At 49.1% G+C, this 25435-nt stretch overlaps 11 protein-coding genes across 11 annotated transcripts; 7 read left to right on the top strand and 4 right to left on the bottom strand.

Moving 5' to 3' along the window:
* Positions 1 to 71: 71 nt before the first annotated feature.
* On the top strand, positions 72 to 1632 carry BDR25DRAFT_289872 (putative C6 transcription factor; the record flags this gene model as incomplete). The annotated part of the gene is made up of 2 exons (XM_033688481.1): positions 72 to 131; positions 184 to 1632. 2 exons carry the CDS (start codon positions 72 to 74, stop codon positions 1630 to 1632), a joined length of 1509 nt encoding a protein of 502 aa, XP_033545742.1.
* A 2418-nt stretch (positions 1633 to 4050) lies between these two features.
* BDR25DRAFT_326570 (WD repeat-containing protein-like protein) lies at positions 4051 to 6170 on the bottom strand (the record flags this gene model as incomplete). The annotated part of the gene is made up of 3 exons (XM_033692283.1): positions 4051 to 4972; positions 5023 to 5500; positions 5555 to 6170. 3 exons carry the CDS (start codon positions 6168 to 6170, stop codon positions 4051 to 4053), a joined length of 2016 nt encoding a protein of 671 aa, XP_033545741.1.
* Positions 6171 to 6509: 339 nt separating this feature from the next.
* BDR25DRAFT_344119 (nucleic acid-binding protein) lies at positions 6510 to 12000 on the top strand (the record flags this gene model as incomplete). Its single annotated transcript, XM_033693902.1, has 3 exons — positions 6510 to 6951; positions 7026 to 11432; positions 11488 to 12000. Exons 1-3 carry the CDS (start codon positions 6526 to 6528, stop codon positions 11998 to 12000), a joined length of 5346 nt encoding a protein of 1781 aa, XP_033545740.1. The 5' UTR covers positions 6510 to 6525.
* A 971-nt stretch (positions 12001 to 12971) lies between these two features.
* On the top strand, positions 12972 to 13788 carry BDR25DRAFT_394676 (uncharacterized protein; the record flags this gene model as incomplete). Its single annotated transcript, XM_033698326.1, has 5 exons — positions 12972 to 13050; positions 13106 to 13172; positions 13211 to 13244; positions 13274 to 13350; positions 13430 to 13788. The coding sequence occupies 5 exons, from the start codon at positions 12972 to 12974 to the stop codon at positions 13512 to 13514; spliced, it is 342 nt and encodes a 113-aa protein (XP_033545739.1). The 3' UTR covers positions 13515 to 13788.
* A 317-nt stretch (positions 13789 to 14105) lies between these two features.
* BDR25DRAFT_335250 (Triosephosphate isomerase) lies at positions 14106 to 15534 on the top strand. The gene is made up of 6 exons (XM_033692993.1): positions 14106 to 14383; positions 14448 to 14518; positions 14581 to 14789; positions 14851 to 14925; positions 14979 to 15085; positions 15135 to 15534. The coding sequence occupies exons 1-6, from the start codon at positions 14346 to 14348 to the stop codon at positions 15379 to 15381; spliced, it is 747 nt and encodes a 248-aa protein (XP_033545738.1). The 5' UTR covers positions 14106 to 14345; the 3' UTR covers positions 15382 to 15534.
* Positions 15532 to 16219, bottom strand: BDR25DRAFT_53903 (uncharacterized protein). The gene is made up of 2 exons (XM_033698717.1): positions 16149 to 16219; positions 15532 to 16098 (listed from the first exon to the last, which is right to left on the bottom strand). The coding sequence occupies exons 1-2, from the start codon at positions 16185 to 16187 to the stop codon at positions 15724 to 15726; spliced, it is 414 nt and encodes a 137-aa protein (XP_033545737.1). The 5' UTR covers positions 16188 to 16219; the 3' UTR covers positions 15532 to 15723.
* Positions 16220 to 16329: 110 nt separating this feature from the next.
* BDR25DRAFT_53890 (RNA-binding domain-containing protein) lies at positions 16330 to 17905 on the top strand. The gene is made up of 4 exons (XM_033698715.1): positions 16330 to 16731; positions 16800 to 16927; positions 16980 to 17082; positions 17164 to 17905. The coding sequence occupies exons 1-4, from the start codon at positions 16470 to 16472 to the stop codon at positions 17817 to 17819; spliced, it is 1149 nt and encodes a 382-aa protein (XP_033545736.1). The 5' UTR covers positions 16330 to 16469; the 3' UTR covers positions 17820 to 17905.
* BDR25DRAFT_53891 (uncharacterized protein) lies at positions 17906 to 18353 on the top strand. The gene has a single exon (XM_033698716.1). The coding sequence runs from the start codon at positions 17991 to 17993 to the stop codon at positions 18285 to 18287; it is 297 nt and encodes a 98-aa protein (XP_033545735.1). The 5' UTR covers positions 17906 to 17990; the 3' UTR covers positions 18288 to 18353.
* Positions 18354 to 18723: 370 nt separating this feature from the next.
* On the top strand, positions 18724 to 19083 carry BDR25DRAFT_372755 (CHY zinc finger family protein; the record flags this gene model as incomplete). Its single annotated transcript, XM_033697246.1, has 1 exon — positions 18724 to 19083. The coding sequence occupies one exon, from the start codon at positions 18724 to 18726 to the stop codon at positions 19081 to 19083; it is 360 nt and encodes a 119-aa protein (XP_033545734.1).
* A 1180-nt stretch (positions 19084 to 20263) lies between these two features.
* Positions 20264 to 22554, bottom strand: BDR25DRAFT_289858 (MFS general substrate transporter). The gene is made up of 6 exons (XM_033688480.1): positions 22136 to 22554; positions 22010 to 22042; positions 21899 to 21959; positions 21776 to 21840; positions 21568 to 21712; positions 20264 to 21512 (listed from the first exon to the last, which is right to left on the bottom strand). The coding sequence occupies exons 1-6, from the start codon at positions 22465 to 22467 to the stop codon at positions 20412 to 20414; spliced, it is 1737 nt and encodes a 578-aa protein (XP_033545733.1). The 5' UTR covers positions 22468 to 22554; the 3' UTR covers positions 20264 to 20411.
* Positions 22555 to 23068: 514 nt separating this feature from the next.
* On the bottom strand, positions 23069 to 24700 carry BDR25DRAFT_289854 (carboxypeptidase S1; the record flags this gene model as incomplete). Its single annotated transcript, XM_033688479.1, has 5 exons — positions 23069 to 23133; positions 23193 to 23380; positions 23436 to 23514; positions 23567 to 24399; positions 24450 to 24700. The coding sequence occupies 5 exons, from the start codon at positions 24698 to 24700 to the stop codon at positions 23069 to 23071; spliced, it is 1416 nt and encodes a 471-aa protein (XP_033545732.1).
* Positions 24701 to 25435: the final 735 nt, after the last annotated feature.

Here is a 25435-nt window from a genome sequence, read left to right as displayed (position 1 = left end):
CCACAACAAAAATACCAGAGGCACATACCTAGTCTATTCAGGCCATATAAGCGAGAACTAAGCTTCTCACAATGGTATTTCGCGGCAAACCATCAAAAGCCTGCCAACGCTGCCGTGACCGGAAGCTCCGCGTACGCGCCCTTCACATAATATACATAAAAGATATGCACTAACAGGCAGTAGTGCGATCTCCGAAGATCAGGCTGTAGCCCATGTCTGCGAGTAGGCGCTCAATGCGCCGGATACCGCGACACCTCGACTCTCCGAATAACCGACCAAACTCAGACAGTACAAGCAAAAGCGCTCTCAAAAGCGGCCAACCCAAAACATTCGCATTTGCCGCCATCTACGCCAAGATCATATGCTCTATCCCTTGAAGTCCAAGCCCGGAACTTATTCTTCGCATACTACATCGCCGACTTTAGTAGAACCTGGGATTTCTTATATCCCTTCTTTTCCTCAGCCTCCACGCCCGAACACCTGAGTCTCAGCATCGACGCAGTCAGCCTAGCATTTCTCTCACACCAGGTATACTCGTCATCCGCACTCGCCCTTTCAAGACAAAAGTACGTCTCCGCGCTACGGAAAACAAACACCGCGCTTCAATGTCCGAACACCGCTCGCAAAGCCACCACACTTGATGCATCCCTGCTCCTCGATTTGTTTGAAAACATGACGAATTCTGGGATAGGATTCCATGATACGAATCGTGCGCATGTGAACGGCGCGCTGGCACTGGTGAAGTTAAGAGGTTTGGGAGATTTTACGGATACGGCGGATGTCAGGGCGTTGATTCGGTTAATTTTGAATCATATCATTAGTTGTGTGAGTAAATCTGATCCGGTTCCGAAGGAAATTCCAAAGATTTTGGAGTATGCGGCGCGGTTGATGGACCCGATGGGTCCGAAATGGAGGCTGAGTGGGTTGATGATTGAGTATACGAATTTAGTGTCAGAGATGAATAAAGAGGGGCTAGGTGATGCGGAATCTGTGGAGAGGTGTGTAAATTTGGATGCGAGGTACGAGGAGTTGGCCAGGAATATGCCACCGAATTGGATGTTTGAGAAGATGAAGGCGGAGCCGAAGAGTGAACGATATTTTGGGGAGTGGTGGAATCGGTATCCGAATCGGACATTGACGCAGACGTGGAATGTCCTGAGACTAGCGAGGATTTTGCTTTGCGAGGAGATCGTGGAAAGACTTGGGGGAGAAAGCGACGATGCGTCTGTCCTCGAGACTCAGCGGGCGAAGACGGTTATCGAAACCATGACTAACGAGATTTGTGCCTCCGTTCCGCAAATGACGGATTGCAACTTCGCAGCCAAGCACAAACTTCCTCCACCAGGATATCCCCCCTCCGAAAGCACTATCGCTTCCACCCAGCACTTACATACTCCATCCCACTACTTGGATGCCTACATTATGATATACGCCTTGTATGTCGCGGCATGGTCTCGCCATTGCCCTCCAATTACTCGAATCTGGATCGTTAGAGAACTCGACCACATCGCCTCACACTTCAGAATCAAAGAAGCAGCTCTTGTTCGGGATATCCTGGTAGAGGAGAAGGAGGCAAGGGTCGGTCCTTGGGAGGTGTATCGTTTATTGGGTAGTTATGCGTTTGCCGCTTGATTAGGGCGCTCTCGAGCTCGAGCCGTAAATCATCCTAAGTTACAGTCTTGAGATGAAGAGGGAAGCTCTGTCCTTAATTGCCTAAGCTACTAACGCGCTTTTCCTAATAGGGTATATTAACAAAAGTCGACCGAGATCAAGATCTACAGTCTTGTGGCAGTCGCTCACCTCAAATCTGTTAGGTGCCCTCAAATCAGAAACTCAAGTGGGTTCCAGAGTTCTAAACGGCTAGCACTAATGTGGGATACATGATCTGATTGTTAATACTGGAAAATAGACCCGAAGGTAACCACAATCTGGTATGCGAAGAGAGTGGAAGCCAGAACTGGCAAAGTAGAGAACAAGCCGGGTTTCGGCACCTTACCAGGCAGTCTTAGATACCGTACATTGATCTAAAGGAGTGTTGTCATTGATCGAAAGCGACTAAGACAAAACTACGGCTTCGCCACACCCAGGAGAGACGTGTGTTCATTAGTGAGTTTGTGGCATGGGGTACTTCGATAGAGAAACTGGATGGGAGGATCAGCCAGCTTATATTTCACTATCAGAAGAAGTAGAGGTGAAGTAAAGGTAAATAAAATATTAATAATCCCGTTACTGATTTCTAGTTTTCTCTTGTGCGAGGAAATGAAAGCGTGAGATTAGCTAAACTAAGTTGACTGGTTACGTGGGTTTGTTTGGGTGAGGGGAACAAAGGCGAGATACGGAAATGATAACAAAGAATAGGAGCTAGAGGACGGTGGTTTAAAGGGAGGGAGTGGGCGGTTGATGTGCATTCTTAAGGAAAGCTGAGGCTGTAGAGAGGGGCCAAAAAAAACAAGAGACAAAATTTTCAGTCTGACTGGCTTTTGAGAGCCTTTAGTCGTTTTATCGAGACTATCGTTGAATGTGATCTAGCCAGTACTTGTTGGAAGATGATTAGTCAGAATAATTGAGTGGAGAGGCAGAAAAATAGGACTCTAGGTAACAATTCAGAATATTCGATCATTTATATACTGAAAGATCTTACCATAGATAACGATCTTTCTATGCATGTACAGTAGGCATGATGGAGTCGAATAATGGATACGTACTGAACTCACGTCACAGGCCCATTTCGATGACAAGGTGTGAAAGGAGGACTTCATAGTGTTGGCATAATTTAAGCCCGTCGTTGCTCGTAGAGATGTTGCTTGTGATCCACTGATTAGATGTGGGAACCTAGTCTTCGTTCTGCAAGATCTGTAGAACCTAGAGACAGGAGCACAACTTCCATTCAAATCACTTGTTGTCGTGAGCTCAGTTGATTTCCACCACTGGTGCAAAAGGTGTGGTAGACTTTCATTGAAATGAGTCGATGCAGCATGAGACTAGAAATCCTCGACCTTTAAATGTTTTTTGTTGTAGACTAGACATACGGTATACGTAGTGATTGGGTTGTAGCCCGCATTCTGGATCTCCTCTTGGGTTTCTCTGCGTTCTATTGTCATATGGGCCTAGAGATGCCATTGCAACTTCACGAACTGAACTGACTTCTTACATTTCTTAACAGTGCGGCGATGCTCGTGCTAAGGAAATCTCGTGATCGATTGAGTGCTGTGGTTTCGGACATGAACTTTCATGAGACATCAAGGCATAGAACTGGCATCGCAGGGTTTTATTGAACAAGAAGTATTCCTTATCGGTATGGACTATTCTGATATGGTGTCCAGCCGTGTCCTCTCTATAAAATGGTCCATCACAGCTGTGAATAGGATGTGGGTATTTCCCCTTGTTAGGTGTGCAATTTCATATGCCTCCGAACTTCCGCGCTCCGTTTGAAGCTGCGTCGATACTTGCATCCAGGATGGCTGCACTTCTGCTACACAAAATTACGAAGAATCTGCAATGGGTCGAGTAGATTAGGGTGATGGACTGGTACTGATGGTGTAACCTTGCAGGGGGCATGGGTTATGAGAGAAGTGATATCTTGTGGACTGAAGGTCTGGTATTGCTCTAATTGTAATTGTAAGCCCGAAAGCTCTACGATGGGCTGCCCAATCAACCATGGGGTTGGCGTCCTAACATATTCAATAAACCACACAGCTTCTCGGCGTAATACATGACTTTTCTAATATCTCATGCGCCCCTACAAGGCTACAGCGAAAATCTTGGACAGTGCAGGGAAATTCGGAGACTTCTAGAGGTTCTCTCTTGAATTTCGAGAAATGTAGGGGATAATAAGTGAAGGAAGAAGGATTGTACTCATATCTACTTTCTACCCAATCAGTCGCCTTCCAAGTCTTCCTCTAACTCCGTCCAAGCGTCCCGAAAGTCGGCGCAATGCTGGTGTACGTGCGAAGAAAGAGAGTATTTATCGTCTTTGCTGGGGTGGCTGCTTCCTAGCCCTCTCAGAGTTGAGAGTCTCGAATATGTAGCAGGATGCATCCAGTGTACATATTACTCGTCGTCGTCGAACCCGTTTTCGACGGCTGCCCACCCACACATCCACCTGCGACCTTCACCCTCACCGCTCAACCGCAACGCGCGGGCCTCGCCTCCCTCTCTCCAGCACCGAACACTAAAATCGTCTGCGACACTGACCAGTGCCCCGTCCTTTGTCCACGTAACAGATGTTACTTCCGCATCGTGTCCACGAATGAGTGGAGTGCCCTGCTCGTAGATCGGGATCGTATCTGTCAAGAGACTTGAGAATCCGCTCCTACTCGATTTGCGAGATAGCGAACGCTGACTGGCGAGGAACGGAGACTTCAAAGGCCTTGCTTCAGGCAGGTCATCTGCTTCATCGTCGCCTCGACGTTTCTCGCGCTTGAGAAGATTCTCATCAGTGGGAAACAGCACTGGACAGCCATCTGTGCTTCCGACAGCTAGAAGCTCAGGCCGATCCCCAGAGGCTTTGCGCAAGGATGTTTTGACGTAGAAAGAGCCGGCGTGGAAATTACGATGTCGGAAGCCGTAGATGGGGCCGACTCCTTCCTTTCCATTCGCAACATGTTTTGCTCGAGATGAGTCTGTGACAGCGAGCTCTGGGGCGTGGCCAAGCACTAGGTGGCTTGCTGCATAAGCGTAGATAGTGTTATCTTTGCTGAGAGCGTATAGGCGGGACCCATCACCACTCAGAGTCAGAGAGTTGATGGCAAAGTGCCTATGTCGGTTATGAGACTCTGGTTGTCTCGTTGTGGAAATCGGTAGTGCAGGGCCTCTGCGGGAATAGCGACCGCGGATATCCCACAGCTTGACGCATGTCGATGCATCCGACGCTGTTAGTAGTAGATGTTCTCGTCCGGGTGGAAGGAATGAGAGTGCAGTAACTGATATGTCCCCCCGACGGCTGAACGCCTCGCTCTTCCCCATTGGTTCCCTATGCTTGTTAGAATGGCGCGAGTGCCGGTGAGCTATTCGATGACTTACTTCACGCTCTTAGAGGCCATTATGGAGGGCCCATTGCTCCCAATGAAAGCACTATCCGCGTGAGCAGCGGCCAGAGTACGGATAGTGCTTGCATAAGGTGCATTCTCGCCCCACACTGAATGAACAGGGTGGGCTCCACTACTACATCGCAAGTCCCAGATTTGAACTGTTCCGTCCCGGCTTGAAGTTGCAACAATCTTGTCGTCACCGGGCTGGAAACGTACTTGTTTCACTGAGGATGCATGCCTGGCGAGGACATGGACGCACTGTTGTGTGCGGGCATCGATTATTTGAGCGGTCTGGTCTCCAGATGCTGTTGCGAGGAGCGTGTCATCGGAGGAGAATTGCACATCCATGACTGCATTCTTATGAGCTTGGAAGGAGATGTGAGCTTTCGTAAAGTCCGAAGAAGTACTTTCGTCAGTGTCGAGTAAGTGGACCCATCCATCTTCATCACCTACGGCAACTAGGCCATTTGCTGCAGGTCAAGTCAGCAATGGGTCCCATACCTCACTTCCAATGCATGACTTACTGTTGCAGCTAGCAGTGCAGAAGGGAGGTGCACCTTGAGAAAGCTGATGGAAGTCATCCGAGCCGCTGTAGAAGTCGGCCGTCTGCTCCTGCCAGGATGTGCAATGATCTCGGTGAAAGCCTCGCCCAATCGCCGCAAGCCCTCCAAATGACCGCTGTAAGATGCGGGCGCTACTTCCCAGACTTCTTATGCATTTGATTGGTGCTGGGTGAACGACTGGATCTTCGAGGATATTGATTGGTGGAGGTGCGGCCAGTCGTGAACGTTTGGATGGAGACGGCAATGCTGGAGAGCTATCAGGAGAAAGATATGGCGTTTTGCGCTTCCTGCTGTTGACTTTGGGCGTCTCCGGCTGCGGATTTGGCATGATATCGGCGAAGTTCACCGTCTTGGGAGGGGTCTTGCGGAAGGCATTCGGGCGACGGTTGATGGCTGCTTGGGTGATATCCTGCAGCTGGCGGCCAGATCTTCGAAGGGAATTGGGGTGCGATGAACCGTGCACGGATGACCGCGGAGTAAAAAAGCGCGTGAATCGCTTCGGAGTGATGGGAGGAGGTTTCTTCGGCTTTCGAGTCCCCAGGGTCGAGCTAGGATGCGGCGGTGAAGAGGACAGCATACTTGATAGTGGCTGCTGGAACTCGATTTGAGAGAGAGGCTGTGGCGAGGAGTATATGTGATGCTCCATATATATCGGTACAAAAAATTGGGACTCGAGAACAGAGGAGAGGGTACGGGATGGAAGAGCCCTGGACGAGCCCGAGAGGTGAGATGGAGAGGTTGGAGTAGTGCACAGACACCAATCGCGAAACGCGATGCGCGGGTCTACGAGTCCCAACGCGTAAAGTGATCTTGGCAGAGCTCGGCCATCGGCGAAAGGAAAAACTCGAAATGCCGACCCCGCCATATTTTTTCTGAAGATCGCTGGAGCTCGAAAATTGCACCACGTCCAAACACACTTCAATCGCCCCGCAATGGCACCCTTCAAACGGAAAGCAGACCACGAGATTGCGTCTGTGAAGAAAGAGAAAGCTCCCTCCAGCGACCGATCTGCAAAACGCCAACGGAAATCCATTCCCTCGGTGGAGGAAGCTAAGCAGGCCGCCAAATCCTCAATTGCGCCCACTCAGAATCATGCGCAGGCTTCCGTATTGAAGAACGAGGAGAGGTCTTTTCCTAGAGGAGGGGCTAGTGTTCTGACACCCCTCGAACACAAGCAAATTCAGATCAAAGCTAACCAAGATGTTTTGTTTGAGCAGTCTGGACTCAAGAGAGGCGGGGCCGACGGACTTAGCGACGAAGGCTCAGAAGCTGGAGTGGAGGAGTCCCCGCCTGCTAGTAAAAAGAGGCGATCGAAGAAAAGCAAGAAGTCACACCTTGTGGAACCGGAAGAACAGAAGGTCAGGGTCGAAAGCTTGAGTTACAAGGCGAGTTTGCTTCTATAGATCGCCGATTCATCTCTAACTATGGGCAGAGGATCGTACGCGGAACCATGGTTCTAGGTCAAGTATCCGAAATCACATCTCGCGACATTGTTCTTTCCCTCCCGAATAATCTGAGCGGATTCGTCTCTCTCACTGCCATCTCCAACAAGCTCACAGCGAGAATTGAAAAACTAGTTCAAGAAGAGGAATCAAGTAGTGCAGAATTCAACGGCTCGGAAGATTTTGAGGATATCAATCTGAAAGACATGTTTTACGTGGGACAATACTTGAGAGCATGCGTAACCTCCACGGAAGATGCGCCAACAAGTGGGGCAGCGAAAGGGAAGAAGAGGATTGAACTATCCATTGACCCGAAAATGGTTAACTCAGGTATCACCAAATCAAACATCGCTGTCCATGGCATGGTCCAAGCTTCAGTGGTCAGCAACGAGGATCACGGGTTAGTGATGGATATGGGTCTAGAGGGGTCCGAACTGAAAGGATTCCTGCCGAAAAGCGAACTTGGAAAGAGAATAAAGCATTCCAATGTACAAGAAGGCGCCGTTTTCTTGTGCTTAGTCTCTGGGCTGAACTCCGACAGGAGAATTGTGAAGCTGTCGGCGGATCAAGAGAAGGCCGGGAATCTCAAAAAGTCTAAGTATGTAACTGAAGCCTCGACGATAGATGTATTCCTTCCTGGGACTGCTGTGGACATGCTAGTCGCCGACTCGACGTCAACCACCGTTACCGGCAAGATTATAGGCTTATTGGATGCTACAGCCGACATCATCCATACGGGCGCCGCGGAAAAGGGGGAGAGCTTGAGCGATAAATACGTTCCTGGAGCTAAGGTCAAAGTGCGAGTCATTTATACATTTCCGGACGCCGACCCTAAGAAAGTTGGGGTCTCGCTATTGGACCATGTGGTATCGCTTTCTTCGCGCACGTCTGGGAAGGCAAAAGATAAGGGGAACCCTTTGGATATAGTCCCGCTATCTTCAACTGCCGAAGAAGCAAAAGTCATCCGAGTAGAGCCCCTGGGAGGGCTGTATCTCGACCTTGGGTTTAAGGGTGTGATTGGATTTGCGCACATTTCTAGGCTTACGGATGGAAGAATCGAGCGTCTCTCAGAAGCCTCTGGCCCATATAAGCTTGGATCTACGCACCGGGCTCGTGTTCTCAGCTACAATCCTATCGATGGCTTATTCCAAGTCTCCTTAGAGCAACGTGTGCTAGAGCAACCATTTCTCCGCATCGAAGACGTACCGGTTGGACGAATTGTCAAGGGCAAAGTCCAGAAGCTCCTCGCCGATAGGAATGGATCAACAGCGGCCCTCGTGGATCTTGCTGAAGGCATAACGGGTTTAGTCACGGAAATGCATCTCGCAGACGTCCACCTACAGCACCCGGAAAGGAAGTTCAGAGAAGGAGCCTCAGTCACCGCGAGAGTGCTCTCCACAGATGTGGAAAAGCGGCATATCCGATTAACTCTGAAAAAATCACTCATCAACACTGAAGCGGAGCCGTGGACCGACTATTCGAGCGTCACTGAAGGTGATATGAGGCCGGGAACTATCGTTGATATAAAACCCTCAGGAGCTTTGGTGCGGTTCTTCGGAAATGTATGCGCCTGGCTTCCGGTGGCCGAAATGAGTGAGGCATTTATTGAGGACGCTACACGACATTTTCAGAGAGGCCAGGTTGTCAACGTACGTGTCATATCTCTTGACCGCGAAGAGGGCAGGATGCTGGTCTCTTGCAAAGATCCAGAATCAGTCGGGGCGGAAAGAGAATGTGCTTTCAAGTCTCTGAATCCTGGAGATATTGTCCAAGGGACCATAATTGAGAAGTCTACAGAATCCGTGATTGTTGACCTCGGCCATGGAGTCAAGGGCATTCTGAGGCTTGGTCATCTCACAGACGGCTCGGAGAAGAAAGATAAGCATACAATGGCACGTATCCGCGTTGGTGGTCCACTTGAGGATGTGGTGGTTATCGAAAAGCATTTCAAGTCTCGCACAGTTACACTCTCCAACAAACCGAGTCTTCGAAAGGACGCGCAAGCAGGTAAACTTGTGACACGGTTTGAAGACATCAGGGAAGGCGAGACCATACATGGCTTCGTTCGAGGAATCACACCAGACAAAGTGTTCATTGAATTTGGGGCTAGGGTCGTTGGTTTGCTCTACAAATCGCAACTGTCGAACGACATGGTTGAGTCACCTAACTTTGGACTCCGAAAAGACCAGTCAGTTGTGGCCCGAGTGACACATATCGATCCGAGTCAAAACCGCTTCTGGTTATCCATGAAATCGGAGGCAGATGCGTTAGGAAATACAGGAGGCAAATCGAAAATCATGGGCGGTCCTGGAGAAGCTACTGTGAATGCAATTGACAAGGACCTCAAGTCAACTGCGGACCTTTCTTTTGGAGTCTTGACCACTGCCCGCATCCGTTCAATCAAGAGCACCCAACTAAATGTTCAACTCGCTGAAAATGTTCTGGGAAGAATATCTGCGTCCGAAATATTCGACAAATGGGCCGATATCAAAGACAAAAAGCATCCTCTACAGCAATTCAAGATGAACGACATCGTTTCAGTCAAGGTACTTGGCATGCACGATGCGAGAAATCATCGCTTCCTTCCTATCAGTCACCGACAGGGAAGGGTCCCTACTTTTGAGCTTACGGCAAAGACCAAAGAAGACCTGACAAGCGAGGCTGATGTTCTAACCCTGGACAAGATCATACCTGGATCTTCCTTTATCGCATTCATCAACAATATTGATAAGCACTGCGTTTGGGTAAACATCTCGGCGAATGTCCGTGGGCGCATTGAGCTCTTGGATCTCTCCGACGATTTGTCTTTGCTGTCTGATGTAGAAGAGAATTTTCCAGTTGGATCTGCCCTTAAGGTCCGTGTGAAAGCAGTTGACATAGCCGCTGGCCGATTGGACTTGACTGCAGCAACTAACCCTTCCGCAAAATCTTTGACTCTGGAGAATCTGAAGGAGGGGATAGTGTTACCTGCTCGCGTCACGAAAGTGAATGATTCCTCGATCGTCGTCCATATCAACGAAAATATCGCAGGACCTGTGTATCTTCCACAACTAGCCGATAATTACGACAACGCCAACCCTTCTGACTACAAACTTGGCGATCTGGTCCGAGTTTGTGTCATCGAGGTTGATGTTCCCAACAAGAAGGTCGGACTATCAGTTCGACCGTCCAAGGTCCTCAGCTCGTCATTTCCGGTCAAGGACCCTGATTTCACCCATAGGTCACAACTTCACATCAACCAAGTAGTACGAGGGTTCATCAAGCGTGTCGCTGACAATGGCTTGTTCGTTCGCCTTGGCCCACACATTGATGCGTACGTCCGGATCGGTGAACTTTCGGACTCATTCATCAAGGACTGGAAAGCTGGATTCCGGGTCGATCAACTCGTAACCGGGAAAGTCATATCAAACAATCCGAACGCGAAGAGTGTGCAGCTGAGCTTGAAGAAGTCAATCCTTGAGAAGGACTACGTACCTCCTCTCACCTTTGAGGACATGAAGGTTGGTCAGATTGTTACTGGTAAAGTGCGCAAGGTTGAAGACTTTGGTGTTTTCATTGTGGTGGACAATTCGAACAATGTTAGTGGACTGTGTCACGCTTCTGAGATGGCGAATGGAAGGGTCGACAATGTGAAGGAGCTGTACAAAGAAGGAGATGCTGTCAAAGCTCGAGTTTTGTCAGTTAGCCTGGAGAAGAGGAGGGTTAACTTTGGATTGAAGTACTCTTATGTCGAGGATAAGGAGGAAGATGACGCAAAGTTGGACGATGCGCCAAGCGTAGCCAATAAAGGCGACAACGATGAGGATGTCGATACCAGAAGTATCCAAAGTGCCGAAAGCGACGGGGATTTTGAAATACAGGACAACATTGACATCGATGAAGCTGTCCTTCCTTCTGAAAGCTCTCTTAGCCTTGGTCTGAAAACCTCCGGATTCGACTGGACTGGTGCAATTCTCGACTTCGATGATCAAAAGCGAGCACCCGATTCTTCAGACGAAGAACCCACCAAGAAAAAGAAGAGGCACAAGAAAGCGACCGTTAAAGAGGATCTTACCGGCGATCTCGACGCCCGAGGGCCCCAATCCGTCGCAGACTACGAACGACTTCTCCTCGGTCAACCCAATAGCGCTGAGCTATGGGTCCGCTACATGGTTTTCCAGCGTGAATTGAACGAGATTGAGAAGGCGCGGCAAATTGCTCGTCGAGCTCTCGCAACTATGAATCCGAGAGAAGAAAAAGAGAGATGCGACGTCTGGACCGCGCTGCTGCATCTAGAGAACGATTTCAGCAATGATGATGTCGTAGGGGAGGTTTTCAATGAGGCGCGTCAGTTCAATGATGCAAGAGAGATTCATGAGAGGATGATTAAAATTTATATCTCATCAGGCAAGCTAGATGTAAGCCCCCCCCTCGGCCCCTATTCCTGACATTTGAGCCTAACTATTGGAACAGAAAGCAGACTCCATATACCAAACCATGATGAAAAACAAATCCCTCACCCAGAATCCACAGCTCTGGCTCTCCTACGCCGCCTTCCTGATGTCCACCCTCCAACCCTCCTCTCCAGCACGTGCCCGTGCCCTTCTTCCTCGAGCTACACAGTCCGTTCCAGAACACCAGCACCGCTATCTCACCTCCAAATTCGCAGCTCTCGAATTCAAGTCTCCGAATGGTGATCCTGAGCGTGGCCGAACGATATTTGAGGGCTTGGTTAGCGCTTGGCCCAAGAAGGGTGATATTTGGGATATGTATCTGTCTTTGGAGATTGCGCATGGTGGCCAGGAGAATGTGAGGGGTTTGTTTGAGAGGATGACCAAAAGCAAGCTTAAGAAGAGAAGGGGTGAGGGATTGTTTAGGAAATGGAGGGATTGGGAGGTGAGTGTAGGGAACATGAAGGGTGTGGAAAAGGTGGCGGTGCTTGAGAGAACATGGGTTGAGGGGAGAGAGGGAGAGGGAGAGGAGTAAGTTGAGCGCGTGCAAAAGATACTTGGAAATGAGCTCTAGTTTACGTTCTGCGAATAAAATTAAACTGCCAATTGCTTATTCTCATATCCTGATGAATCAACCACTTGTTTAACCTAGCATATGAACGTGGCGTTGGAGGCGTCTCTAATTCTACGACACCTCTTCAACTCTTTTCAAAATGCATAGAAGCGCTCATGAAAGAACCAATCTAGATATAGGATCATGCGAAGCCATATTCCAGACGATCTTCGGACTAATCTTCTGTGTCTTCCTTGCACTTTGCTTCGGGTGTCGCTAGAATTTAGAGTGGGGGATTCGCCCCTTCTCCATCTAGCTGAAAAATCATTAGAAAGACCTAAAGCGCAAGAGGGCAAAAAAGAAGAGAAATAGGGCCAGCAATCCTACATACCTGGTATTCCATCGTTCTATCCTTAACTCCTTACAGAGGAATCGTTCTCGTGCTCTTTGCATAACATGGGAAAGTCCAACCTACCCGCAATGCAAACTTCCTAACCTGCTTCCTGAACTTCGCTTACACATATTGGAGTGCACTCTTAGCGGACAGGATATTACGCTTTCTCGCGATAAAGGCCAACTTACCTATGGACCTCTGGATCATACAAATACTAGAATACCTGAGGAGATGATCCCGTCCACCTGTATTTCCAATTCCGGGAGCGAAATCAATGTGCGCGGCAAAGACAAAACTTGTCCCGCCCGTTACACACTCCACAACAACATGCCTCAGCTTGATCGTCTGTCAGTGTTCATCGAAGGGCCTCTCATGAAGTCGCCCACCTATCCAAAAGTCCTTCATAATTTGAACCTGGAGCAGCTCATAAGTTCTGCGTGCTCAAGCATCCAAAAAATGCGGTCTTCAGTACACGGATTAGTCTGGCTGGATTTTGAGCTTGTTTTGCTTAATGACTTTCCAGAATTTTCGCTGTAGAGCTTCTCCGCGGGGATTGGCAATGAATTTTATTTATATCTTTTTGGCATCTGCCGCGTGCAAATACGCTTCAATTTTCTCAACTTTCCAAAGACGTGAACGTCGACTCCAACTTGCCAGAACGGTACTTATTCTAGAATGGGCTCACCTTTTGAGTCTCTTCTATTGTCCTCTTGCTGCCCATCTTTGTTTTTCTGGAGTGGTTTCTTGGTAAGGGCCACATGTCAGTTAATTATAATAATTCGATGCGGATCTGTAAAGAGACAATCCTGCGGTCTACATTATCGGACTGAGGGTAGATACCAAAAGATACCATGAGACTAGAGAAATTGGGCATACAAGACAAAGAAGGGTCAAAGTTTGGAGGCGACTGAAAGAAAGCCGAACTTCCACAAACAAAAGTCTGGTGTTTAATTGAACAAAGTATTACATAATTCTGCGAAATAATGGTCTGGTTGAATGTTTGTCGATTTTATGTAGCGGTATGAAGGAGAGTTTGGAGGCTGCGCTCGATGTTGGAACTGGATGTCGAACTATATATGAAGCGCAGAAGGATGTGACATAATTTGATGTGAATAAAGAGGGTTTGGAAGCCAAAACATAGTGCAAACTCAATGACAAGATCTAACCCCCATTTTAGACATAATTGCAGGCGAGGCTAGGCCGTATGGTGTAGTGATGCGTTTGTAACATTGGTTTGGAATGAAAATTGTATGGAAGGACCGAAAAGGCAGAAAACGGGACATTGCAAGGCTTCATTAAACACTACACTATGTCAAGTGTGGTAATTGCTTGCCTAACAGAACTTGCCCGAGCCAGGTCTGTTTGGGTTGATAAATAATAGGGAAAGGCCGTGGCGTGGTGGATGTTGGAGTTAGGATCTTGATGGGGCTCATCGTGGCACGTGACCTAATCAAGCAATTCTTGCCTATCTTCTAATAATACAGGACGAAATGGCTCAAATGACTGAGCTTCGGAAGTACACTATCTCCCCATTATTGAAACATTGACTAAATATGACGTAGCTTTGGAGCTTTGGGGCTTCTAGTATAGAGGGAGGAGTACCTTTTCGGGGCTGACTGCGGAAATTCTGAGAGCTTTATGGAATAAAAGACGCATCACAAGGCCATCGAAACGCATATTCGCTCTGATAGACCAAATTCCTGCGTAGCGTTTGCTTTTCCTTTCTCCCACGGTCCTAAGAAAAAGCAATTCCGAAGCTCGCCGAAACCTCACAGCCCGAGATCATCAAAGAGCCCCTCCCCCGCCAAACTTTTTGTGGGAGCTCAACAACGCATCGCACCACATCGACTTCCACCTCCTTCAACACCACATCAAATTTCACACTTTTAATCAAACACTACTTTCAATTGACATTAATTGACAATTCTTCAAGATGGGTCGCCAATTCTTCGTCGGAGGAAATTTCAAGATGTATGTGCAGAGTCGAGCTGTGAGTTGCAGGCGTGTGCCACGCTCTTGACTGACATAACTGAAGGAATGGCAATATCAAGACCATTCGCGATATTGTCCACAACATCAACCAAGCCAAGCTTGACCCTAACGTCGGTAAGGCTTCTCAATATTAATACATAATTTTAGGGAGCTGTTGTTCTAATTGTGGGCAACAGAGGTTGTCATCGCCCCACCATCCCTCTACCTCCTCCTTACCCGCGAACACCTCCGCAAAGGCCTTGAGGTCGCTGCCCAGAACGTCTTCGATAAGCCGAATGGCGCTTTCACTGGTGAGATCTCAGTTGATCAGCTGAAGGAGAGTGGAATCACTTGGACGATCTTGGGACATTCGGAGAGGAGAGTCATCCTTCAGGAAGATGATCAGGTGGGTTACACATTTGGACAAAAGTGGACAAAAGCAATTGCTGACAGGATCCCGGGGGTAGTTCGTCGCGAGCAAGACCAAGGCGGCCATCGACGGCGGATTGGGTGTCATTCTGTGCTGTGGTGAGAGCTTGGAGGTAAGAATAGACGCCACATCTGATAGAGTGATTGGGAGCTGACGGTTGTCCAGCAACGCGAGGCTGGCAAGACCATCGAGGTTGTAACTACACAGCTCAAGGCCGTCGCCGAAAAGGTCAAGGACTGGTCCAAGATCGTCGTCGCCTATGAACCCATCTGGTATTCTTCTACGATTCCGTCTCACGCCACCTTTCTAATCTAGCTCCAGGGCCATTGGCACCGGCAAGGTCGCTACCACCGAGCAAGCACAAGAAGTCCACGCTGCCATCCGTGAATGGATGAAGAAAGAAGTCTCTTCCGAGGCGGCCGAGAACACCCGAATCCTATACGGAGGCAGTGTTACCGAGAAGAACTGCGGTGAGCTGGCGAAGCAGGCCGACATCGACGGATTCTTGGTCGGTGGTGCTAGCTTGAAGCCCGCATTCGTCGACATCATCAACGCAAAGTCTGCATGAATCCATGGCAGCGACGCTCGACTCTAAGGGGTTGACATTGGGGAAATGTGGATGAGAAGCTGCAGGGCAAGCGATATCAAGACTAACATTACCTGGCTCAAAAACCCACTTGATAGACGAAAGAAGAAACAAATGAATATCATCCATGTGCTTGGAGAACTGCCACTGAATCATACAATAATTGTACATTTGCTGTACATACCCGTCCCAATGCGCCTTCAATGCCAGTGTAATCCACCAAGCCGTGGCCGAGAGGCCTAACATCGTAGCAGAGCATAGTACTCTCTCTATTCTTTATTTCACACCTCTCATCCTCACCCAATCCATCTTTGTCAATCCCTGCTATATCTGTATCTTCGTTCCGTGGAATGGACTCCAAATGCCTCTCACACTCTCATTCAAACTCATTACTGGCTTATTCAATCGCTGCAGCTTCTCTCCACTCGCATGTCTTAGCAAATCCGCCTTCTGCTTCACCTCATTATTTGTCATATTTCTCACGCAAATGGCCTTCTGGCGACCGTTGATATAGTGGCCTATTATGACGGGGTGCTTATTCGGACGCGGTGAAACGGTAATTTCGATTTGCGGATTGCGTTTAGCGAAGATGGCGAGGTTGGTTTTGATGAATTTCTTCATGCCCCGTGAGGAGCCGGCCCAGTCGCAGTAGTGGAAGTCGAGGCGTTTACATTGCAGAATGAAAGCACCGACGCCGTTCTGGAGGAAGTCAAATCTAGTACAAGGCTAGGAGATCAATTAAGGTTTACCTGGGGCTTTGCCACCGTTCTGATTGCAGACAGAGGCATATTGGCGTCGTTTGCTGTGGAGGAGTACTCAGTGCAGCATGCTCACTCCCGAACTTTTCGCGATTTCACCTACATCACGTGACTTATTCGTGACATAAGCGAACGCAAGGCAAACGCGCCAAGCCTACCCCCAATCCCGACTCCTTCTCATCTTCCCTCGACGTCAATCTCAATACCTTTACTTTCTTCATCACAACTCCCCCATCCATTTCGACAGACATTTTTCTGTCGTCTTCTTCACCCTCCTTTATCCTGGTTTTCATTTCTGCCCCTTAATCTACGATGACGGACAAGCTACCACCAGCGCTCCTTGCGCTCTTCGCGCCGCGCCCACCGCTGCGATGGGTGGCGCCCATGGACCATGCTCCTGCAGATCGACACACGCCTAAGATATCGGGGCTTGGACAGTACATGCAAGCGCTTAAGGAGTACAAAGATCAGGACCATTATATCCCGACGGATAGCTGGCTCCAGATTCGCGATCGCAAGAAGCAAGAGAAGAAGGAGAAGCAGGAGAAACTTGTCACTGAGGCATCTAAGCATTGTATGTGCACACTATAAACCCCCCCACCCCCTGTCTTTATCCGTCTTGTGAAGCTGACTGGTGAGTAGATAATCCGAAGGAAGACCCAAAGGCACAAGGCGATGCGTACAAGACATTGTTCGTCGCGCGATTGGCATATGGCACAACCCAAAACGATCTCGAGAAGGAGTTTGGGCGCTTTGGTCCCATTGAACGGGTACAGAATCACAATCCCTTACGACCAGGATAGAAAAGCTGACAACTTACAGATACGAATTGTTGAAGACGTCACCGCTCCGCAAAGCGCGCCGCCCAAGAAGCGCAAACGTGGATATGCCTTCATCGTTTATGAACGCGACCAAGACATGAAAGGTAACTTCCCCCACCCTCTTCTTTCCTGTATATGAATCTGCAGTGAGACTGACATGAGCGCCTTTCGCTCTAATTGTGTAGCGGCCTACAAAGATACAGATGGTATTAAAATTAGGGATCGACGCCTCGTCGTAGACGTGGAACGCGGTCGCACTGTCTCAGGGTGGCGACCACGTCGCTTTGGCGGTGGACTCGGTGGACGTGGCCTCACAAGGGGTCCGCCAGCCCGTCCCGCCGGTCCTGGAAACTTCGGACCCCCGGCTGGTCCAGGCGGCTTCGGTGGTCGCGGTGGATTCGGGGGCGGCTTCCGAGGTGGCCGTGGTGGTTTTGGAGGAGATCGAGGCTTTGGCGGGGATCGAGGGTTCCGCGGCGGGTACGGCGGCCCTCGAGGTGGAAGTGGGTATGGCGGAGGCAGAAGCGGCATCGGATACCAGTCCAACGGATTCGGTGCACCCGAAGGAGCTCCAGCCGGCCCGCGTGGAGGTCGAGGAGGATTTGGCGGTGGTTTCGGTGAAGGTGGCGGTGGTCGCCGTGGATATGGAGACGACAGACGCGGATACGGCGACCGTGGATCCAGCGGCGCGAACCTGGAGCCACTTGGTAAGGATCGCGGAAGCTACCGAGACCGAGACCGTGAAGGTGGGTATGGCGGACGCGACGACAGCCATGGCTCACGCAAGCGCGGATACGAAGGGGAAGGCTACGACGACTCACGACAACGGCGCAGGCAGTATTGAGCTTCCCCGACTTGCACTCGTACATTCTCGCATTGGTTTGTCAAACGGTACTTCCTTTCTGCCCTCACAGCTCTTTCCCTTTCGTCTACAAGGGTAAGCGGTCGAACGACAACGCTTCATTCTAAAACGACAAAATGTTTCCGGAGGTTTGTTTCCTGTCTCCCATTCGACATGGTAAGCAGGGTAAGCATGCGATTTACGGCTTCACCATGCAGACACAGCTCTTCCAGATCGGCATTTCCCATCTCGATTACTTTGGCTCGACATTCCATGGCTCGGTTTGACTACGCTTTAATCCAGACAAGCCCTCAACACCCTCTCGGACTCTTTACGTGGCAAAAATGGGGGAGAATGGTAACAGAGAGGATGGGTAGGGCAAAGGTGAATTTCTTTGCATGTTTTACTACCTTGGCTTCCTTAATCGGGCTTTTGTTTCGGAACCATTTTTCTCTGGCGGTAGGTATGTAAGTATGGATGCTTGCAATCGTGAGCGCCAGACAATTAAGTGCATCTCTTTTGTACGGTATAGGTAAGATCACAGGTAAGGAGTGTTTGCTTCCCAACTTGGTCTTACCGTGATGCCAATTCGGGATTCTTGGGTTAGACTGCAGGTATTTGATATTTTCTCAAATCTTGGGGTGGGTGCGTAAGCGTGAAATGTGACGCGTTTGGTAAGATGAGAAACGCAGTTACATAGACAGCGTATGTATGTGTATATATGTCGTAGCGCTTACGTAGAGTGACATAGCCATTTAATCTGGTGTAGATAATGTTGAGCTTCTTTCCGCAGCAATGCTGGAGGGATGAAGTTGTCAAACCATCCCGATTTCGTCCTAGCTTCATTTCCCTCACCATCTCTAAACTTCAAAACCACTTCAGCATCGACCTTCCTATCCAAAAAACAATGGCTCCATCTCCATCCCCATTCCCAATCCCAGATAAGACCCTAATATACGGCCACTCCATAACCCCGCTGACGCAATGTAAACACTACAACACTTCCCTCGATATTATCGCCATCAAACACGCCTGCTGCAATAAATTCTACGCGTGCATCTCCTGCCATAACGAATTGGAAAGCCATGATCCTAAAGTTTGGGGTAAGGAGCAAAGAGATGTGAAGGCTGTTCTGTGTGGTGGATGTAGGTATGTAATGGAGGTGGGGGAATATATGGGATGTGGGAGTAGGTGTACTAGGTGTGGGAGGGGATTTAATCCACAGTGTAAGGGGCATTGGGGGGTGTATTTTGAAGTTCTTGATTGAGAGGGGGGACCGTAGGTTTGGGATAGTGTTGGTTGGGAGCACATGGGTTTCCAGATGGGAGATGTCGGATTGTGCATGGATGAGGCTGCAAAGAAGAAGCGGTAGAAGCAAATTACGGTATTGGATCCGGGTTGGGGATACATACGGCCAATCCGAAACCTGCAGCCCAATCTACGGCATGTTAACGGCCACTGTGGGATATTGCTGAGGACGAAGGATTCTCTACATACATTGCTAGATTTGAGGTAATGAAAAGGATGTCTTCTAGTCCTGATTCCCTACCCAGTTGGTTTCTATCATACCCCCAGAATCATTGGGATGAAGCAGTACGGTCTCGGATACCTTTATTAACGGGATCTGAGATGATCTCTGTTCGAGCTATCGGAAGCATTACCTAGAGCACCAATACACCAACTACGCCCCTAAAGACTGGGTTATGATAGGTAAAAGTTGGACACTACCTTGGGTTCAGTACCTGTACGAGAGAGAGCACTTACTTTTTGCTCTAGAATTGATACTAAACGAAAGGAAAAGACACACTGGGGGAAAGCAACGACCCGATCGATAGCCTCCCATTCAAAGGACCTTCTGGGATATGACGGACTTCATGAATCAAAGCAGGTATGTGATACGAAATAGTAAGTCAAGTAAGCTTCGGGTTTTAGTGAATTGGTATAGGAATACTGTCGGGAAAAAAAGACCGCCGTCGAAGGACTAAGAGGGTGTTTTCTTTGACGACTCTCATTCAGTGGTGTTGTTGAGCCTAGATACTCCTATTATCATTATTCTTCTCCTCTTTTCCGTGTCGATCTATCTCAGCACCTTCGGTATACTTCGCTGCGCTACGGTTGAGTGATGTCTACTATCGCTTCTTTCCTGACTTGGCTACTCGGATGATGCAGATATTCCAACACACCCCCCGGATATTAGGCCTCATTAGAGACTACCAAGGTATGGTTCTCAGATGGCCGCTATTGGAAGGGGTATGGTGGGTATTATGCCCCGCCCGGCCCGAATGTGAAGGGGAATATCTGGTGAATGATGAAGTGTTGGCTATGGCATATTTTTGCTACGGTGACGTTGCGCAGGGAGAGGTTGGGATGACGATAACGTAGAAAGAAAGGAACAGTCCGAAATGTGTATAGAGAAGAGCAGGCGTACTCCATGATTTTGTAATGGTCTTGGAGCCTACTGAATAGTACTGAATCCCACTCAACGGATCGGATTGTGCGATCTTAGAGGCCTAGGGAGACGAGATGATATAATCAGTCCCTTTTCTCATATCAAGTTAACCAACCCAAACTTGGTCTGTTACTGCGCACTAATTCTCACGCATTCCCTTCCTCACTTCTCCCCTCCTTCGTCTCCTTCTCGTTAACCGTATCCGAATTCCCAAACAGCCTCTCCCTCCTCATTCCCATCCCCGCACCTAATCCCACCACCCCCGCAATCAACACAAGCAAAAAGCTCCATCTAATCGCCTCCACAATAGCCCTCTCTACATCCACTCTAACTGCGGGACTCAACGCGGCATCTTCAAAAACCTTGCTTTTTGCTCCCCCCAACGCCGCCCTAATATCCTGATCCCGAAATTCAGTTCCTTGCAGTGCTTGCTTGACGTTCCTGAACCCGACGTTCTGGAAGACAAGGGAAGTAAGTGTAAGAGCGACAACTACGGAACCGATTTGCGCGTTGTTAATAAATCCGATAGCGTCAGCGACACAATCCCCCGCTTTGGCTGAAGCGACTGTGTATGCTGCTTGTTGCGCAAATCCCGTTCCGAGAGCTAGTAAAATACTATATCCGTAGATTCTGGCCGTCGAGGTTGATAGGGAAAGAGTAGCGAAGAACAATGCTCCGCCGATGGAGTTGAAACCCCCTGACACGAGATACCAGGGCATATAATAATCAAACTTCGGCAACAGCGCTCCGTTCAAAAAAACCGTCACAATATTTACGATGACGAGTGGCAGGAGCCGTAGGGATGAAGTGATCGTGGATTCCGAGCGTGAGAATTGGAAGATGAGGGGAATATAGTATATCGGGATTGCGAGCGCAGTCTGTACGCATGATTGTGCGATATACAGTAGGATAAACGTCCGACTCCTCAGGAACCGCATTGGGAAGATCCGGTTTTGAGGGGTTGTGAGGATGGTGAAGGATTGTTGGAGGGTGAAGAAGAGAAGTAAGATACCGAATAGGACGATGGTGGAGATGGTGCGGGGGTCGTTCCATGGCCAGGCGGTTCCGCCGATGGTGAAGCCGATTACGAAGGTGGTGTACGTGCCAGCGTTTAGGAGAATGCCGAGGAAATCGAGTTCTTGGAGGCGTTGGGATAGAGACGAGTTCGGGCGGGGGTTGTGCGGGTGAAGGACGAAGAAGTAGACTGGGGAGAAGAAGCCAAAGAGTAGGAGGTTGATGTAGAAGGCCTGGTTTCCTTAGCGATTTTGAGTTCCCGGTTAGGTAGGGGTTAAGATTCCATACCCATCTCCAGGTCGCAGAACTATCGGCGAACGCGCCGCCGACGATGGGGCCGAGGATGCAGCCAACGCCCCATACAATCCCTCCACCGCTGATATAGAGGGAGCGTCTTTTGAGAGTCGTGTTCTGCGTCCAGATGTTGAGTTGGCTTGTCAGGTCACGTTAGTCTCGGCGTTGGGCTAAAATGAGGATGAGTGAGCGGAGGAGTTACCCAAGATACATCCCGGCGCCTCCCGCCCCTGCCCAGACCCGACCTACTATGAGACCATTCATGTTCTGTGACAAGATCAGCCCTTTCGAACAAATTGATGATGTGAAGCTATGGGCAGTGTACCGAAGCACCGCCACAAAGAGCACTGCCAGCGGCAAAATTGACCAGACTTCCAATATACATCCTACATACTACTCAGTCCTTTTCTAAGACGTTAAGATCGCTTACTCTTACCATTTCGTATCAAAAATCCCGTACCCCTTGCTCCTATCCCCGATTGACTATCAGCTAAACCTTCCCCTAAATTCGCACCTTTCCCCTCCCCTCCCTCCTCTGAAGGACTCATGAGCACGCACTTACCAAGCTGCAATTGTAGCAATGCTACCCAACGGAAACCCAATCCCCAACCACCCCAGCTTCTCTACATCACCAAAGCGCTCTACAACCGGACCTTGTACTACCGCAACAATGGTGGTATCAAGACCGTAGAACAGGGCAGAAGAGTAGACGGCGAGGGTAATGAGGATCCATTGAATTGTGGAGTATTGAGATCCTGGGGCGGGTGGATCAGGGCCAGAAGGGACAGACTCCACGTGATCGATGGGTGTCTTTGGTCCTGGATACGACAGAGTTGATTCCTGTTCTGGTGTTGGGTTGGTTGGGAGGGGAGGGGAGGGGCCGGCCTCTGGCATTGTCGTGAACGAACACTAAGTTGGGGTTTTGACGTCAACGAATTCTAGAGCTGCTTTCTTGGGGCCCTGAGCAGTTACCGTTTCCTATTTTAATTGTGAGTAGTACATCGGGGAGACCAATGTGAATCAATCTATTTAGCTAACCTTTCGCTGACTGACGAAGTTGGGAGCAACGAATCTCTTTCACTTACTCAAAGTGAGGATTTGTAGTGGTGTGAACACAACGTAGGATCCGACATTCTCATGCAGTTAAGGTCAGTTCATGGTTTGACGTTTACACGTCCAGGGTTTGTTACCAGAAGCCGTGATGTGGATGCATGCCAAGAATGACTCATTTCTGCTCATGTGCGGGGTTTCCAAACTCACATTCTTAAACGGACGAAGAAGGAAAGTATCGCCAGGCCAGCCGAGGCGATGGGAGGAAGCGAAGAAGCAAAGAACAAATATTTTCGTCATCAAGAATCTAGACTAATATCTGTATTCGTGACAGATCTGTCTGATTTTTCCAAATTGTGCTCCCCGCGCTTGTTCTACAGGGTATATTTATATCTCATTAGTGTTGCTATCTATCCCATGACATGAGACCCCATGGGCCACTTTATCAAGTCGATACAATAGCTCCTTTCTTCATGGTCTGTATAAATACTTGTAGGGACAATTCGGGCTCTGCCATTAAAAAACATTAGTAAGAACATTCAGCTTCCATTGAATACTGGCCAACTTACGGTAGTACGGAACTTCATGGCCGGCGCCGTAAACCCTTAAAAATGACAAGTTACCCTGTGTTTTGAAAGACCCTCCTTCCTTTCCCTTCACTTTGTACGGCGCTAGTGCTTTTGAAGCGAAAGCGGATTGGCCGGTGTATTTAATGGCATTCGCGACATCGTAGACGCCGAACCAGTTGCATATCCAGCTATATAGAAGTTAGTACAGATGAAAGACAGTATGCAGGTGTTATAGATGCTTACTCAGCATCACCTGCCCAAATGAGCGTTGTAACGCCAGATGAGACGACGTCACTCAGTTGCGTCATGAAGGAGCGCGGGCCTATTACCATTCAGCACTCATTAATATTAAGGGTAATAGGAGAAGTACATACCATCACCAGTGGATGCAAACTTGTTGTACGGTGCATTCGGACACTCTTGGTACTTACTCTGTGCACCGATTACTTTGGTGACAGTTGTGTTTGTCAAATACGTCGCATAGTTTGCAGGCGGCTCAGGGTCGTTGGTAGGCGCTCGGATGTCATATACATCGAAATCAGCTGCCGAAATGAGGGGAACCTCAATTGTGCGGTAACAAGCATTGTCTGCTTGCTGGCAAGCAGCATTCGTTCCCGTAGTTGCGCACTGCTGGAGCTCGGGAAGGCAGTTGTCTGTATACCGGCCCATGTACGTATCGTATTGGGCCTTGGAGATTAGAGGCTTGTATGTGTTGTTATACGAGAATTGGACATAAGCCTTTTCTTGAATTAAGGAATCGAACCAGCCGTTGTTGATACCCAAGGCTACGATATTGATGTTTTCCCCAGCCTTCGCCTTGTTTTGGTCTTGGATATATTTAGCGAACTCTGGGCCATAATGGCCGCCGTAGGATTCTGTGAATATCCCAAAGTCTCGGCTCTTGTAGTCCGGAAAAGCCGCGTAAAATGCTTGGATCAACTTCCACACGTAGGGAGCTGCAGTCAATGTGGAAGTGACCGTGTTGGTTCCGTAGGAAAAGCCGACTCCGATAGGCTGGTCGATGTAGAGCATGTTGGCATAGTTGTTGAAGCTGTAGGTGTTGTTGATCGGCACGTTACTTGTCCCAACTTTGAATTTGCATGGGCCGTTTTCTTGGAAGAGTCCAATCATCGAGCTGCAGCCAGGACCTCCGTTAAACCATGCAGCAAGTGGTGCAGTGGATGGACTCTGGCGCGCTTCAAAGAACCTGAAATTATGAGTAAAAGGCCCACGTGGATGAGTTGAACGCAAAAGTACCAGAACCACATGTTCATGTTGTCGCCAACAGACAGATATCCGGAATACTGTTTGACCCCCGGTGTAGTCTCGCAAATTCCAGAGTTCGAAACGAACTCTATCTTCGCACCGGTTGCAGCATGCTCGAAGACATTGTACGTCGTCTGGCCGCGTGTAACAAGCGAACGCTTGTCATGGGTGACCCTTGGTGCTGCCAAAGAAGTGCCCGCTAGGGCAGAGGTGGCCGCAACAAGAGAGGTAAAGAACTGCATAATGTTGAGCGAGAGACAATCAATCACTGCAACAACAAGACACTGGCTAGCCTGGGCGACATAGAAACTTTATAGAAGGGAAAAACATGGCGCATTCTCAGCACATCAAGGCGCGATCTGCCCGATTTGTGAGACGACTCGATAGTGTGTAAACTAGCCAAGTCATTTTGAGTAGGTGTTTGGCAAGACATCCGAATCTAGACAAATCAAATCCGAGTGTCACAGTAATGAGCGCGTTTGCCAAAAACATCCCTGAATGCAGACTCGCCTCCACCACAGGGACAGTGTCAAGCAAGGAAAGTGGGGGCATGGCAGCAGTATGCAATATAAAGGTGAACGAATAAGGAAGCTCAAGGCCAAGAAGAAATTCCTCCCGGAGCTTCGACTAGACAACGTGTGCCGGGTAGAGATGAAACGAGGAATGGGTCTCGTGGGTATTGCCGCATGAGGACCAAAGCCGAGGGCGAATCAACGCAGGGCTGATAACTTTCGCAGACTGTGAAGTTGGGGAGAAGCTATTCGAAAGAGGACAGAGCACAAATAACAAGGGTCAGGCCAGGGACAAGATTCGAGAATGGGGAGAGGTTGTTGCAGGGTGTCACAGGATAAGATGCGGGAGAAGCGGAGAAGATAAGCGTTCAGCCACCGTGGCCGGCGCCGATTCCTGAAGCTTGACCTGGATATGTGCATGTGATTGGTCGAGGCTTAAGATTCACCCAAATGATCTTCTTCCGT

This window comes from Lindgomyces ingoldianus, assembly GCF_010093535.1.
Source record: "Lindgomyces ingoldianus strain ATCC 200398 unplaced genomic scaffold BDR25scaffold_23, whole genome shotgun sequence".
In the NCBI taxonomy this organism is placed as follows: Eukaryota; Fungi; Ascomycota; class Dothideomycetes; order Pleosporales; family Lindgomycetaceae; genus Lindgomyces; species Lindgomyces ingoldianus.
Note: the sequence above shows the minus strand (reverse complement) of the source record. Positions and strands in the feature narration are given on the sequence as shown.